The sequence below is a fragment of the Lasioglossum baleicum genome, chromosome 19 (genome assembly GCF_051020765.1).
Source record: "Lasioglossum baleicum chromosome 19, iyLasBale1, whole genome shotgun sequence".
NCBI lineage: Eukaryota > Metazoa > Arthropoda > Insecta > Hymenoptera > Halictidae > Lasioglossum > Lasioglossum baleicum.
In genome coordinates, this window is record NC_134947.1 from 316,978 (window position 1) to 334,671 (window position 17,694).

General features: G+C 44.0%; 1 protein-coding gene across 2 annotated transcripts in view; it reads left to right on the forward strand.

Moving 5' to 3' along the window:
• The window catches only part of LOC143218516 (uncharacterized), a 43,738-nt gene extending 33,522 nt beyond the window's left edge, over positions 1-10,216 (forward strand). For both annotated transcript variants that reach the window (XM_076443738.1, XM_076443739.1), the window contains one exon: positions 174-10,216. In XM_076443738.1, the coding sequence (XP_076299853.1) occupies positions 5,127-10,079 (4,953 nt within the window). In that variant the 5' untranslated portion in view covers positions 174-5,126 and the 3' untranslated portion in view covers positions 10,080-10,216. The remainder of the gene's footprint in view (positions 1-173) is intronic.
• Positions 10,217-17,694: the final 7,478 nt, after the last annotated feature.

Genomic DNA, 17,694 nt, shown 5'->3' on the forward strand with positions numbered 1-17,694 from the left:
TGCTCCTCAATACCTTACAAAAACAAAACCTACTCACCCCTAAACCCCCCACCCCCCTAACATACATATAGATTTTTGAAACTTTCCCCTATTACTTACTCAAGAGGGTGAAACGACCTAAAACAACTTAACAAGCTGCCACTAATAAACATTATTTTTCATGTGTTATACAGGTTAAAAGGATCCCATCCTCAGGTACTGTAAAAAACTCAACCCAAGGGAAATCTCTAAAAAAAAATTCTCACCGGAGTTCACCTGGAGGCATTCTCATCCTCGTCAGTCAGTGAACGAGCTCGAATACTCCTGGGTGCGTCCAGAACGCGAGCGCTTCGGTACTCTTAGATCGGGTGCTTCCGTTCGAGCGTACAGACGTTCCTGCTGGACGACAAGGCCGTCCAGTTCGCAGATTCAGACAACCGCTCCAGGAGACGCTCCCCGTCGAAATCGCGACGTACCGGAATCCGCGAAGTATCCGCGTGTCCGTATCACCGTCTCCAAAAAGATGTTCCTGTAAGCCGCGAGCAGATTCGCGCACCGTACCAGACTTGCGTCGCACCAGATACCGCTGGGCGACGAAATCACCGTTTGATCCGCGTCCAGAATCCAGCCGCGGTAGTATAGTCCGGAATCGCGCCAACGCACCGTGTCCGCGTTGCATGGTCTCGCTTGTCCGGACCGCACCCGGTCCGTCTTTTAACCCGCGTCCGTAGTCCGTAAGTTAGGGTAGTGTTAGTTGTAAGTGCGCCGATAGTGTAGTGATAGCCGTAAGTGTGCCGACCGAGCCTTGACCGACCAGGCTGACTTTTCGCCGTCGCGTTATGAATGTAGTTTTCGCCGGACCGAGAATCTCCGCCGTCGCGCCAGAGACCGCCGCCGCCAGAAACTCGTCCAGGCACCGTTCAATTCATATTGAATAAACCGTAGTCTTTACCAGACGTCGCACAACATTCATTACCTCCATCCTAACGAACCCTGGTAACTCTTGAGCAACAGGGCATCGCGAAGTCGGTCCGTTACAATGAGAAGTAAGTTAAAAAGATTAGATACTTACCTTACTTACTGTGTAAATGAAAATATAATTATGGAAAATAGATATCTAATTTAAATTACATTACAGTCACAGCGATACGTCGGGTGATTCATTATGTTTAATTTTATTGTGTTTTATATATGAGAATACAATATACCTTCAAACTAGAGGGTTATTGTTGCTCGCTCGCTTCGCTCGCTCGCGAGTAGGGTTGTTTTTGCTCGCTCGCTTTGCGAGATCGCGGATAGGACTGCTCTTGCGAAAGGGTTAGTGGTACGCATGGCTAGTAGTACCTATAGCTATTAATGTTTTTTTTCATTTGGTGTGTGACTCTCCACGAGCCACACAATGAACTTCCCGATTCGTTAGTTGCAGTATATTATTATCATTATTAAGTGTACGTTTTAAGAAGATCATACGTTTTCAGGGAAATTCAATAGTTTTCTACTTATCAAAATGTTTGCTATATGGCGTCGCATTAAACCAACATCGTATGCTCGTTGCTCGCTTGGTTCCTTGTTATAGCATACTAATGTTGCAAAATGAATTGTCTTAATTAGTTTTTCGCAAACGATACAACTCCTCATTATCCGGGTTTGCAGTATTAATCCTGGTTTTCTTCGATACTGTTAATTTAAATTGTTCCAAAATATGTAAACCGCGCTCAATTTTGAAACTCTGCTCAGTGCTACATACAACATTTGTAAAGTTCGCCTTTCTGATTTTTTAAAATCCAAACATACTTTCTCGTATGTTTGTCCCTGACTTTTATGAATCGTAATCGCTTCAGCAGGAACCACTGGAAATTGACTACATGTGATTTGATATTTTTCCTCACTCGACATATTTACTTGATTCGATATTTTTATTATTGGTGTAAAATTTTGATCAATATTTGCATTTTTCATATAATTACGATAACGAGTTCTTACTTTCACTCCTACTCTGGCCAATTGAAAATCTAACCACAATATAGACGGAATTTTAGCATTTTCTTGAAAAGTAATACATTTTAATATTCCGCATGTGTGCTCCATTAACCAATCCGTTTTCAACATCAATGTTATTAATAATTATCATATAGTTTATATTAATTTTCAATTTAATCTCAGTTAATAATTCGTTTTGAACTGATTGTTTTTTTAAAGATTGTAATATAAATTTTTTTTTGTACTTTCATCGATATTCTTTGAAAATGTATTCTCGGGAGTAGAGATGATTAACTCACTCTTGCATTGGGATAATTTTCGATTATTGTAAGCGGAAACATCATCGTAAGGTACAAAAAAAATTTTTAAAAAAAATTTTTTTTTAATTTTAAAAAAATCGAAAAACAAATTTTTTGTGTAATTACGTTTGTTTCTTGGGTGGAAACTTTCCGTTCTCTCGTATAAATTGCATTGTTGAATGAACTTCTTTCGAAAAAACTAAAAAAACTAAGAAACTACTTGACCAAAATGGACCAAAATCTAATCAGCTCTAAGTTACAGCGGGGCACATCGATTGCATCATTCATCATCCTGATCGCGTTGTTACTTTTTCTGAAAACGTTAACGAAAAATTTGATTACATAGAAACGGCCATACGCGCACACACACACACACACACACACACACACACACACACATACGAACATTTTGCTGAAAATAGTCTAAAATGACTGCAATGACCATGAAACGTGAAGATCTGCTAAAAAATCGATTTTCGATTTTCGGGGTCATTACAATAACTTCACTATAAAATCGGGAAGTTAACTAGTGGGTTATCAAATCATTTCAACGAAAAATGATTACATTAGTTCTGTTCACAAAACTCGATGTCTTGAAAAAACCAGAGGTCGTAGACAAATTTTGAAACCAGATTTGAAATCAGTGTGAGAAAATCTACGGGAAATGATATACAGCAAAAATTAAAAAAAATTTTCCGCCCGTGGTAACGGAGAAACCACATTTTCTTGAAATGGTGAAAGTTTAACGAATTTTCTAATCTAAAAAAAATTCATCACTCTACCTCATTTCTATCGAAAGTTATTTCTTTTCGAATCGAGTTAGGTCAAGTTTCCCCACTGTGCGGCGTTACCGACTGTACGAGGGAGCGAATCTATGTTGTTTTGTCGCGGAACTGTATGTTCGCGAATTGTTCCGAATCACTGCCCGCCAAGTTAATCTTGGCCAGCTAGTTCAATGATAAGATGATCGCAAAAACAATGATTGGTTCGCATGAAAATGAACACGCATGAAAACGTTAAAAGAAGCGTTTCGTCCTGGACCTGCTAGTGGACTCGTCAGTAAGGCTAAATCTAGCAGGTCCTGCATTATACGCGTGCAGATGATGATATAATGATTCGCGTTTGTGATTCGAACGCACACGAGGAATCCTGACTGACGTGATCCGGTACGTGAGGGATCTTGACAGATGCGATCCCGGTTTGTCGGGTGTCCTGACCGCTGGACACGAAATACCGTGATGCTAACTTTACAGGTATTATGAAAGATTGACAAGACAATGGCTCGTGCGTTGTACTTGTCTACTCGTGGACTGGAGAATGTCACGGCGTTAGAGCGTAGAACTCAACAGAGCGACTTCGTCTTCCAGTCCTAACGCGATGCTCGTTGGGTTCTCGAAGAGGAAATAAGATGCACTGATTGGTTCCTGCAGAAAGTTGCATTTCCCAATCAGTACACTTTTGACTACTAGGTCCTCCTTCCCGTAGCTCTGAATGAGGCCCTGGGAAGGAGGAGTGGGGCGATATCTTACTTGGTCGACGATGCGACGGGTCTCGGTAATTAGGACGGTCCTACGGAGGGACTAGATTTATGGCACCTTGTATTTTCAAGGGTGTATAAAATTAAACGTTGAACAGATGCCTTAAATGGTCGCCGAATGACCCTAGTTTGTTTAATCCTCGAAGAAGATATTTAGACACGAACATACCATAAATCCTGTCCGAAGGAAACCCACGAGTACTGTTCCTGCGCGACGGAACATATGTATGTAAACCGGTACGACCGCGGGATCGAAGCGATATCGTTCTTTTTCGTGCTTCGCCTTTAATTATGAATGGACGTGCGAACGATGTAACAAGTTAGACGAACATATATTGAAATAAATTATATCCATCTCTATCTAAATTGTGAACGAGTGTAAACTTGACTCATACGTAACAAGAAGAATGGCGACGAGGATGGGATAAGATGGAATAGCCTGGAAAGGATGCGTACGTACAATACGGACTACATACGCCGATAGCTAACCTCAAATTACGAAGTACGCCACGTGGCACGTATTGCTGAGAGCTGACAAGAAGATCCCTGGCAGGAATGCGGTGACGTAGGCAAGCATGCGCGGCCGATTGGTTGGCTTGGGGGGGGGCGTCTAGGCTCACGCGCAGTTTCGACTAGAGCGTTCTATTGGCCGACGCAGTCACCCCCACTACTCGAGTCGCGTGACGAAGAGAGGGAATCAGACGTACCCTAGGGTACTCAGTGAGGGTACTGAACGGCGTGGGCACGAAGTTCAAAATACTGCTGAAAAATTGTCATGACGTAAAACTTTCTTATTTTCCTGTCTCTATCTCTATCTCTATCTCTTCTCTATATATAATAAAATCGTGTCTGTCTGTATGTTTGTAACGGCAACACTTGAGAACGGCTCAATGTAGAAAGCTGGGGTTTGGACCGTTAAACGCGGCGTTTCTTCGGGAAGGTTTAGGAACAAACCACATTCAAAAAAGTCTATTGGTTCAAAAGTTGTGACGTCATTAGTGAAAAAAGTCAACTTTTTCGCTCTCTTTTCGGCACATTTCTGCTTATAACTTTTGATCGAATGGACTTTTTCGAATGCTCTTTGCTCTTAAACCTTCCCGTGGCAAAGCCGCGTTTAACGGTCCAAACCCCAGCTTTCTACGTTGAGCCGTTCTCAAGTGATGCCGTTACAAACATACAGACAGACACGATTTTATTATCTTTTCGGCACATTTCTGCTTATAACTTTTGATCGAATGGACTTTTTCGTATGCGGTTTGCTCTAAAACCTTCCAGAGAGAGAGAGAGAGAGAGAGAGACCACGCGGCGCCAGCTACCGCGGCCACCGCCAGATGGCCGAGTTTCTCGCAAGCGAAGTGTTGCATTGGGTGGTATTAATATGGGTAGCTTGGAAGATTAAAAACAAATTTTCTTCTGCGCATTTCGTGAAGAAAAGTCTGCCTTTTTGGAATACCGCTTTGCTTATTGACTGTATTCAACCGCATTCAATATTTAATTTTTATTTCTTACCCCTTTTTGCCCCTTTTACTTTTTTTCCCTTATTACCCTTTTTAACCCTTTTCTACCCTTTTTTCCCTTTCTACTCATTCTACCCCTTCTTTACCTCTTTTTTATCTCTTTTTTATTTCTTTATTACATCTTTTTTCCTTTGTTATCCTTTTTTATCTTTAATCGTTTGCACTATGCCATCTCGCAAGCGACCGAATCTTGGAAGGAGATCGCACAATGCCGCTAAAGTCAGGTGTGTTCGAGAAAACGAGACCGATCTCCAACGTCAACAACGCCGGAGAGATACGAGAGAAATACAATCTACTCTCAGGTTCCGAGAATCAGAAACTCAACGTAACGAACGCTTAGCTTCTAATAGAGCTCGACTTTCAAGATCGCGAGCTACTGAATCGGAGGCTGAGCGTGAGCTACGTTTCACCTCTGATAGAGCGCGGCATTCGGCTTCACGGAGTAGAGAAAGTTCTACACAAAGGGAAGTTCGTCTGGAGTTAGACCGCCTCAGACATACGACTCGAAGAAGTGATGAGGCAGTGTTGGTGCAAGAAAGAAGACCAAATGAAGGACACCAACCTGGTCTATTGGGCGCTGGACAACAACCGGAGGGACTTGCTCTGCTGCCGTGGATAAGAAAAGACATGGGTGGATTTCAATATAATCCATTAATTAATTATCACGTGGAGTCTGATATTGGACGAATGGAACGCGTGTGTGTCTTTTGCAATGCTTTGAAGTGGAAGGGAGAGACTGTTGGAATGTGTTGTAGTTCTGGCAAGGTCAGATTGCCCCTAATTCAGTCGCCTCCAGAGCCACTTAATTCTTTATTGACCGGTGATAGGCCTGAATCGCGTCATTTCTTCAAAAAAGTACATTCATATAACTCTGCATTTCAAATGACCTCATTTGGAGCAAATGTTATATCCGAGGGTAACTTCATGCCTACTTTTAAAGTCCAAGGGCAAGTTTATCATTTAATCGGATTCCTCTTGCCTTCCGAAAATGAAATTCAACCGAAATTTCTGCAATTGTACTTCATTGCAGATTATCTCTCTCAGGCTGAGCAACGAGCAGGTAATTTTACCAATATGAACATTGCCTTGCTCAGGGAACTTCAAGAAATGCTACACAACAGCAATTCTTATGTTCAGAGTTTTAAGTCCGCCGTTGATACCCTCCCTGCCGGAGCAATTCCGGATTTGCAATTAGTTATTCAAGCTGATAGACGTCCTCGGGGGGAACACAGGGGTCGGTATAACGAACCCACTACTAACGAGGTAGCGGTGTTGCTGGTCAACCAGGAGTGTAGCTGTCGTGATATTATCATCAGTGGCAGGGGTGGTGAGCTGAGGAGAATATCAGAGACCCACCGCTCCTATGACGCTCTCCAGTACCCTCTTATGTTTCCCAGAGGGGAGGACGGCTACAACTTCTTGATTTTCCAAGTTGACCCCACCACTGGCGAGGAAAACGACCTCAAGAAAACATCGGCCCTCCAATTTTATGCGTATAGGATGATGATCCGTCAAAATGAGTTTAATCCCCTAATCTATTATAGGCAACTCACTAATCAGTTTTGGGTAGATATGTATGCCAAGATAGAGACCGAGCGACTGACGTATCTTAGAACTAATCAGACAAGACTGAGGATGGAAAGTTATATTCACCTCCGAGATGCCTTGGGCACGGATGAGGACCCGCAAAATATGGGCCAGTTGGTAATCTTGCCTTCTACCTTCACAGGAGGCCCTAGGTACATGCACCAACGTACCCAGGACGCCTTCTGCTACGTGCGCAAATACGGGAGACCTGATCTATTTATTACTTTTACTACCAATCCACGGTGGGGTGAAATAGTAAGGGAACTTCTGCCAGGTCAAGGCCCCCAAGATCGACATGATGTAGTATCTCGGGTCTTTAACCTGAAACTCAAAGTCCTGATTAATTTACTAACAAAAAATCAGTTATTTGGAGCTGCTTCCTGCTACATGTACTCGGTTGAGTGGCAGAAGAGAGGCCTCCCCCATGCCCACATTCTTCTCTGGCTGAGAGAAAAGATCAGGCCAGCTCAGATCGATGACGTGATCCGAGCTGAGTTTCCCGACCCTGCACAGGACCCAGAACTCTACAGTGTTGTTAAAAACCACATGGTTCATGGGCCCTGTGGTTTTCTCAACTTGCTGTCACCGTGTATGAGAGAAGGTCGGTGTAGCAAGAAGTACCCCAGAGCATTCGTGAGGGAAACCATCACTGGAGATGATGGCTATCCTACCTACAAGCGAAGGTCTCCCGCTCAGGGCGGGTTTATTGCGACACTTAGGTACGGTGGCCGTGATATTATCGTAGACAATTCCTGGGTAGTTCCCTATTCCCCTGTCCTTTCGAGAACTTTAAAAGCCCATATTAATGTAGAGTTTTGTAGCAGCGTCCAGTCCATAAAATACATTTGCAAATATGTGAACAAAGGTAGTGACCAGGCTACCTTTGGTGTTAGGAACAATAGGGACGAGATCACGACTTATCAGAGCGGAAGATACATTAGCACCTCCGAGGCTGTGTGGCGTATTCTCTCATTTCACATCCACGAGAGATTTCCTCCAGTGATCCGCTTGGATATTCACTTGGAGAGTGGCCAGAGGGTTTACTTCCAGCCTGAAAACCTTCAGGAAAGGCTGGAAAACCCTAAAAACACCACATTGCTGGCCTTCTTTAAGGTGTGTACAAAGGACGCCTTTGCCAGTACACTCCTGTACGAGGAAGTTCCTTCGTACTACACTTTCAACCGACAAAGAGGAGAGTTCTGTCGTAGAAAGCAGGGCACACCCGTGGAAGGACATCCAGGAGTAAAGAAAGAGCATGTTATTGGGCGAGTTTTCACCATCCACCCCAATAACACAGAGTGTTTCCACCTTAGGATGCTATTGTACAATATCCGAGGCCCCACTTCATTCGCCAGCCTAAAGACAATTAATGGCGTGGTCCAGCCAACCTATCAGGCTGCCTGTCGAAGTCTAGGCCTGTTAGAGGATGATGAGCAATGGCATCAAACTCTGACAGAGGCAGCAGTCTCTGATAGCCCCAGAAAGCTGAGAGAACTGTTTGCCATCATTTTAATTTTCTGTAGTCCCTCAGACCCTCTTGAACTCTGGCATCAATTTAAAAGAAGTCTTTGTGAGGATGTGTTTAGAGACTGGCGAAGGAGGTCTATAGACACGTCTTCCCATGATGTTGAGGAACAGTGCTATGATAGGGGCTTAGCACTGTTAGAAGAGGCTGTCCAATCCAATGGAGGCCAGCCTCTCTCTCATTACTCCATGCCATCTCCTCAAAATTTAAGTATCGAACCAAACATTCAATACTATAGAGAGGCCAACCACGACCCTGTAGAACTGGCAAGTGACCTGACCCGTGAAAACCAACTCACTGTCAACCAGAAAACAATATTCAATTTTGTTTGTGATAGTGTAGATAATTCTCGCGGCAAAATAATTTTCCTGGATGCTCCAGGAGGTACCGGGAAATCATTTTTGATTCGTGTCCTCCTGGCTAAAGTTAGGAGTTCAGGAAAGATAGCGTTAGCTGTAGCATCCTCTGGGATTGCAGCTACTCTACTTCCTGGAGGTCGGACAGCCCACTCGACTTTTAAAATCCCTATAGACTTAGATAGGAGCGAGACCCCAATCTGTAATATCTCCAGAAACAGTGACCTGGCTAAGGTGATTCAAGACTGCCATCTAATTGTCTGGGACGAGTGTACCATGGCCAATAAGAAGGCAATCGAGGCTGTGGACCGCACTATTAGGGACATTAGATCTACGAATACTGTCATGGGAAGTATCACCACTTTGTTTTCTGGAGATTTCCGACAAATCTTGCCAGTCGTTTACCGAGGTACCCGCGCCGACGAAGTTAATGCATGCTTGGAACAGTCCACTATTTGGCCTGCCATCGAAAAAGTGACTCTCACCACCAACATGAGTGTTCAACTTGGCGGCAGCGAGGAGAGTGCCAGCTTCTCTTCTCTCCTACTCAGAATAGGAGATGGCACTATCGGAAGCGATGACAATGTGACACTGTCACCCCAGCTCTGTAATGTTGTGTCAACAATTGAAGACCTGATCTCCCGAGTGTACCCTGATGCTGCTAACATATCTAATCAGTCTGAGCAGTGGCTCTGTAACAGAGCCATCCTAACACTAACGAATGATCAGGCCAACTCGATCAACTCGGCAGTGCTCGATATGTTTGAAGCTGAAGAAATGCACTACAGGTCTTTGAACAGTACAGTAACTGCAGATGAGTCTGTTCAATACCCTACAGAGTTCCTAGAGTCAATAGCTGTACCCGGGCTTCCCGCTCATATTCTTAAAGTTAAAATTGGTGTCCCTGTAATATTGATGAGGAACTTGAACCCCCCCAAGCTTTGTAACGGCACGAGATTGTTAATTAAGGCCCTTCACCGCCATGTCATTCATGCTATGATCCTGACAGGTAGTGGCAAGGGTGAAATGGTCTTTATTTCTAGGATCCCAATCATCCCAATCAACTTCCCGTTTCAATTTAAAAGAATTCAGTTTCCGATTAGCGTTTGCTTCGCAATGACCATTAATAAAGCTCAGGGACAGACGTTGCAGATTGCCGGGATAGATGTTAGGTCGGATTGTTTCTCTCACGGACAATTTTACGTCGCCTGTTCTCGAGTTACCAGCCCTTCTCACCTATTCATTTGCACTTCCAATATGACCGTCAAGAATGTCGTGTATCAAGAAGCATTGCAGTAGGTTAAGGCTTTAATTAAATTTTATGACATGTATATCAACGTTTCAAACTATTACTTTCATAAGATCGTGCCAGTCTGTATGTTTCTAAAAGGATCAATTGAGAACGACTAAACATAGAAAGGTAAAACCGTCTCTCTCTCTCTCTCTCTCTCTCTCTCTCTCTCTCTCTCTCTCTCTCTCTCTCTCTCTCTCTCTCTCTCTCTCTCTCTCTCTCTCTCTCACGCACACGCACACGCACATCAATCATTCCTCTTCACATCGTACGCCGGTTATGATTTGTACCAACGTAAACAAAATTATTTCCTAACAGGGATCAATTATGTCCAAACAGGTGTTTGATTAATTATATCAAAGAACATTCAGACCAAGTATCAAGCAAATCCGACCACAAATAAAATATTCCTCATACAAACGTTGCAACCGTTTTTCACCCCCTTAGGGGTTGAATTTCGAAATACCCTTTCTTATCTCTTGTACAGATCATAAAAGAAACCACTGTGCAAAATTTCAGCTTTCTAGGGCCAAGGGTTTAGCCTGGGCGTTGATAGGTGAGCGAGTCAGGACTTCGTTTTTATATATATAGTTTACATAAAATATGTTTATGATTTTCAGATTTTAGAAAATCTGATTCTAATTTAGGAACATTTATTATGGCTTCCATTATTGCACACATGTGAGTAAAAACATTTGTTACATTTTCTGTAGTATTGGGGGGGGGGGGCCACCCCATTGTAAATGATCAAAATATACATTTTTTACAGTTGTACCTTCATCCTCCACAATCAATAATTTGCATATATCACAATTTAATTTTTTTTGCAACAGAATGGGAGCCATAACCGGTTATACAAGGTGTCCCAAAATTCGTGTACTTCCTTGAAATGGGAGGTTCCTGAGACCATTCTAAGAGACATTTTCGTTTGCACCAATGTCAACTGCGGCTTCGTTTAGGACTTATTAACGAAAAACACGGACCAATCAGAGCGCGCCCTGGGCCGCCGCGCCGTGCCGCGCCGGCAAGAGAGTGTCGGTGGTACGCCGTGACAGCGCAACGAACAAGAGTTTCTCGATTATGGATATGTGGTCAAGATCATTATTCTGAACAACATTTCTCTTTAGACTTTTTGGCGATCGGCTTTAGTTTACGAGATTATCGCGAGAAAGTTTACTTGTAAATCCATGGGATCGACGTACTATTACCTTCTATCCGATTTCAATGAGCTTTGGATATGTGGTCAAGACCATTATTCTGAACAACATTTCTCTTTAGACTATTTGGCGGTTGGCTTTGGTTTACGAGATAACCGTAAAAAAGAGAAGAAGCAGAAACTGATTGTATTAAAAACTCACATATTCAGCCGTAAATCCATTTGCTGCTTCGAAATGTGTGTCTTGAAATTTCTCCACACTCACAATCACTGTTCACATTTGTCAACACATAGTTATGTACTAATAATAATTGCCATATCCCTTGTACTGCTGCACAAATCACAACAATCAGGTAATGCAATCACTAGATCGCGGATTTCATGCATTTGTAGCAAACATGAGTAGGTGCATTTTAATACAGTAGAGAGATTAAAATAATTTCAAAACACCATAGTATTATTTTCAACTTCTTAAAATGATCACAGTGAGAATCAAATATCTGTCTGGCTCCTGTCCCTTGTAATAGCGGCAGCCAATATTAATTTTGCATAAAGATCCGCAGTCTAGTGATTAGTTTAAATATCACTATCAAAAACACAGCTAATAGCAACCGTTAGTTTTGAATGGACAAGTCTTTGGAGATGTTCTCTCTACCGCGGCTCGAACGACACTCATTTTCCACAAGATTTTTCTAAAGAATTTAGGAAGGGCATTTAGAGTGTCGAAATTCGAAATGCACGCTGTAGCACGTTTACGAAAACGACGGTACGGTTAGACGAAAAACAGGACGCGAGAAGGACCTCTGTAAGATTTACGGCAAACACATGTTTAGTTTTTCCTGCAGATTGGTACGCAGAGTCGATGGGTGACCATTCGAAAAAGTCGTCTGTCCTTCTTTTAGAAAGTTTCTTAAGGAAGGTATAGGACAATAGGGATGCTCTCTACGCTGACCTGACATTTTTACCCCTTGCTGGGTAAAAGGACGGATGGCGTTTTCGATCGCGCGGTTACCCATCGACTCTGCGTACCAATCTGCAGGAAAAACTAAACATGTGTTTTCGTCTAACCGTCCCGTCGTTTTCGTAAACGTGCTACAGCGTGCATTTCGAATTTCGACACTCTAAATGCCCTTCCTAAATTCTTTAGAAAAATCTTGCGGAAAATGAGTGTCGTTCGAGCCGCGGTAGAGAGAACATCTCCAAAGACTTGTCAATTCAAAGCTAACGGTTGCTATTAGCTGTGTTTTTGATAGTGATATTTAAACTAATCACTAGACTGCGGATCTCTATGCAAAATTAATATTGGCTGCCGCTATTACAAGGGACAGGAGCCAGACAGATATTTGATTCTCACTGTGATCATTTTAAGAAGTTGAAAATAATACTATGATGTTTTGAAATTATTTTAATCTCTCTACTGTATTAAAATGCACCTACTCATGTTTGCTACAAATGCATGAAATCCGCGATCTAGTGATTGCATTACCTGATTGTTGTGATTTGTGCAGCAGTACAAGGGATATGGCAATTATTATTAGTACATAACTATGTGTTGACAAATGTGAACAGTGATTGTGAGTGTGGAGAAATTTCAAGACACACATTTCGAAGCAGCAAATGGATTTACGGCTGAATACGTGAGTTTTTAATACAATCAGTTTCTGCTTCTTCTCTTTTTTTACGATTATCTCGTAAATCAAAGCCAACCGCCAAATAGTCTAAAGAGAAATGTTGTTCAGAATAATGGTCTTGACCACATATCCAAAGCTCATTGAAATCGGATAGAAGCTAGTAGTACGTCGATCCCATGGATTTACAAGTAAACTTTCTCGCGATAATCTCGTAAACTAAAGCCGATCGCCAAAAAGTCTAAAGAGAAATGTTGTTCAGAATAATGATCTTGACCACATATCCAAAGCTCATTGAAATCGGAGAGCATTCACATAATCGAGAAACTCTTGTTCGTTGCGCTGTCACGGCGTACCACCGACACTCGCTTGCCGGCGCGGCACGGCGCGGCGGCCCAGGGCGCGCTCTGATTGGTCCGTGTTTTTCGTTAATAACTCCTAAACGAAGCCGCAGTTGACATTGGTGCAAAGGAAAATGTCTCTTAGAATGGTCTCAGGAACCTCCCATTTCAAGGAAGTACACGAATCATCAACAATACAAGTGGATAAATAATCAGTGTCAAAAATTTCTGAAAAACCGCTGACATCAACAGGAGCATTATGAAGATCATTACTATCAACATAGCAAATTTGGAATTTATTTTTGATATCAGCAAAAGAAAACGAACTTGCGGATTTTGTAAATATACGTTTTGTTCGGGATTCAAAGTAAGGAGTTTACCGGTCGATGCGAGACACGGATAAACACCGTGCGACATTTGGTTTTACATCGATTCAGCGGTGCGTAAAGCCCGCTGTTATTGTTTCGACGTCGCGTTCGTAACGTCTCGCATCGACCGTAAATCACCTTGCTTTGAATCCCGAAACAATCGATTCGGTAAGCGATCCACGCCAATCGCGTGACACCACATCGGCCAAAGCGATGGCTATTTAAGGATCCTCCTGCGTCGGAGGATTCATACCTCGCGACATCCAAGTTTTCTCTTCTGTATTATCGCGCCTTACTCGAACGACAATAAAGTGATTTGTTACATTCCAATAAACCAGTCTACTCTCGCAAGTTTCCTCGTCTGTATATCTTTCTCGTTCTCTTGTCTCCGCGCGCTCAAATCTGGGCGATCCCGGCGCCCCGGCATTGCCGACCAACAGTCGAAGCCGAAACACGTTTGAATCTAATCTTTTTCTCGGCATGAATTGCTTTATCATATGATACGTGGTAATTACAACCAGACAAAAGTCTATAATTTCCGAACCGCTTTTCTAATTTCTCAGTTGTGAATTTAGAGGATAAGATATGTAACCGTACCAGTTACATATCGAGTGAGAGCGAGAGGGACTATCGGGAATCCCTACCACAGGAGCCGCGGCAAGATCAGCGATCCTTGTCAAAGTAAAGGACCGCAGATCATTACCGCTAATCAGGATGCGCGCGCACCGATTCCCACTCGATACAGATCGAAGGAGGTCGATGCGCGAAGCAAATTCGTCACTCTACGTCTGGAAGCGGGTCTAATAACACGCGACTCTAATAGATCCGGCGAAAACCGGTACTTGTTCGTGAAGTCAAACCGACTTCGCATTTCTAGTCAAACCGCCTAGATTGCCTTCGTCTTGTACGCGCCTCAAACCGAGGAGTCACAAGTACAAACCGTACTGTGGCACATCCGAGATTAACATCTATTAACGTGTGTAACGATCATATCGGCGTAGAGTTAAGTGTAAAGGTAACGTACGAGAAGACGGCAATCTAATAGGATGTTTCGATAGATAGAGTCGAGTGATTATATTTAAAATCATAATTGAACGACAGAAAGATTTAGTACGATTCTTATTTGCGATTCTAGAACCGGAGTGGAATCAGGTTCGCTGAAAAGCGCCGAAGAAGACACTCTTTAGGTGAAGCCTAGCTGTTTAACGCGTATACATTGTAAGTCGCGGCAGCGAGCGATACCCCGCCGTTCAACATGATTGTCTTTCGCTAGCGCGAGATTTAGGGTAAACCGGGCTCCTGGGCGGGAGAAGTGGAGATGCGATTCACCCATGCGTATCGATCCGATCGATCAAACCGACTTTTCGTCGTCAAGCCGTCTGTCGGAATTCGATTCCTCAAGCGTAAACACCGCGAGAGTTCTACATCAGCGATTTTCAAAATTAAGAGGACGTTATACCTGTCGGTAGAAGCTTCGTAGCTCGGGTGCTTCCGTAAAATTATAATTGTTTCAAGTACTGTAGTGCGTTACATACATTTAGTATTAAAATAAATGTGGAAAAGCCGTAGACCATCGGTTTGTGAAGTGAACATTTGAGTACGATTCATTTGCCTAACATTCCAACGATTCCGGTTCCCGATTCTAAGCGTTCTGCATCCACCCTGTTTAATTCCGCTAGCACGGTTCTTTCTTATAAAGTTCCCCGTGCTAACACTAGCAAAAGGACTTTTGTACGTGTCGGCATACGTGTACTTCTCCGAGAAATCGGCAGAGTACATGCATGCTACGACGGTCGTCATCTGTCGGGGTTTACGCGCTTAAATGACAAAAGTGATTATGTACCGTGTTGATTTACTATTCTAGAACCGGAGTGGAATCAGGCTCGCTTAATAGCGCAGAAGAATTCACTCTTTTGGTGTTGCATAGTAAAGAGACGCTTTAGTACGTGTTGGCACACAGCATACTTCTCCGAGTAATCGGCAGAGTATTTGTATGTTTCAACGGTCACTAGTTGTCCGGGTATTAATAAACTGAGGAATCGATTAGCACAATACGAGTGACTAGACACTGAACCGGAGTACAGCCGGGCTCACCGCCTGGTGCAGAAAGGGTGTACTCTTTTGGTGAGGCGAAGGTGACAAATATTGTGCGTGTGATCAGGGGCGATACCTCTCCGAGAAGTCGGCAGGGTACGTTCGTGTTATATTGATCGAATATATCATAAGCTTTAACATCTAAATCCAGATCAATTACGATTGTTGAAACGAATCCAGACGTAGCGTCTCGTGGGTATACTGGGTAGCGTGTTTTTACATTTGAAGTATCGCGTTTAGCGAACGTATTTCTCAAAGTTTGTAGTAATAAACTTTGATTGGGCTGCGAATCCCAATTTGATGTGTATCGCGTTTGGCGACCGTATTTGCAGTAGGAGTTTTCGGTAAAACATTTAATATCTTGCCTGTGTGCAAGATCCTTTTTGATATTCGCGTTCGAAACCGTATTCGTCACGGTCTACAAATTCTTATTATAAATTATATAGAGCAGTTGTTCTGAGAAATTTTGGTACTTCGGAGAGGTAGGGTTATTTAACAGTAATGAGTTACAACGCAGAGTATATTATTGGGACATGAGAATGTGAAGCATGCCAGCGTGTTGACGCCGAGAGCCAATAATCCTGACGGATTATCTCTGTTGTCACGTTAACCTTTTTCCGACGAGCGGTTTGACTCGCGGAAGCCGGTTAACTTCGGGCCTTGCAGGCGCTGAGACCAGGCCGCGTGCAAGCCGAGTACACGCGGTCCGCCCGAGACAAACGAGACTCGAGGATTCGACGATTTCCTCACGAAAAGCGAAAGGTTCGGGCGCCAGGCACCGCAAGGATGCCACACGAAACGCGGAACAAGGCTCGAACTCGGAGACGCCGAGATCGAGAGTCGAATCTTCGAGATACGCGGATCGAAAACGACGTCGCGACTAGGCCAGATGGTTCGAACACGGGATGACTAGGACAGCCCTCTCGGCAGGACGGATCTCACAGGGAATCGAATAATTCGACTACGATATGGTCTCGAGCTATTTATTGTAGCAGTCGGTAAATTACAAAATCTGCGGCCACGTGACCGCGACCCGAGAGCCCGCGCTCTTCGTACAAGATAGCGAGAAGGTGGTCGTTCGCCGCGCGGTTGTCTTACCGATTTTGCTCGCACGATACCGCTGACAATTACCGTTGTTTCGTTCGCAACGAACTTCGGAAACGCGAGGCGCAGATGATCGGCGAACTGCGAGACTGCCGCGATGACTTCCGCCCGGGATTCGCCCCGACGCGTACGCTAACGATTACGCGATCGAACGCCGACGAAAACCCTACGAGGTTCGGCGAGAGACACAGGATTCGAGAAACGCGAAGATACCGAAAAGATCACTCTCACGAAACGCGACTCCTCTTAGGACACTCTTTCGCACGTAATTTAAAGACGAAAACTCTCAAAATAATCTCGAAATCTCAAAACACTCCCGAAACGAATGCGAGCGAATTATCGAGGACAGAATGGGAAGCATTCGTCCTCTCGCGACGAAGGTCGAGCCGTCGCGCAACGAAATACCGAATGGATTACAAGTGCGGCTTAGCGTTTCTCGTTTTCGATGCCCTTTTTCGGAACTGCTCTCGATAGAGCGTGAGGCACGGCCGGAACGTAGGTGGACTTCATCCTAGACGCCACGAAAACCTCCAACGGGCACTTCTCGGTTTCCCGACGCTAAATTACAATTAGTTCGCAACGCGAGTGCAGAGCGCACGTCCTGTGATAACGAGAGCCAGCGCGACAGTGATCCATCGATTTTCGGCAATCTAGCGGATCGAACTCGGTTCCCCCCCACTCGACCGCTTTTCCGAATTGCCTATGGCGTGTTTCCACGGCGTGAACTCTATGGCACAGGAGCGTACCCTCTTCGCGTCCTAGGGCCCCGGACAGTCACGAAATTAGTCAAGGAGCCTATCGCTCTCTTGACCGGCGGAGGGGCTTCCTCTTCTTGGCTACGAGGGCACCGACCCCGGGGTAGCTCTCCCTTGACGGGGCGAGACGGCGTCAGGTCTTCCAGTCCGTCACCTTGGACGAGATGTTTAAGAGAG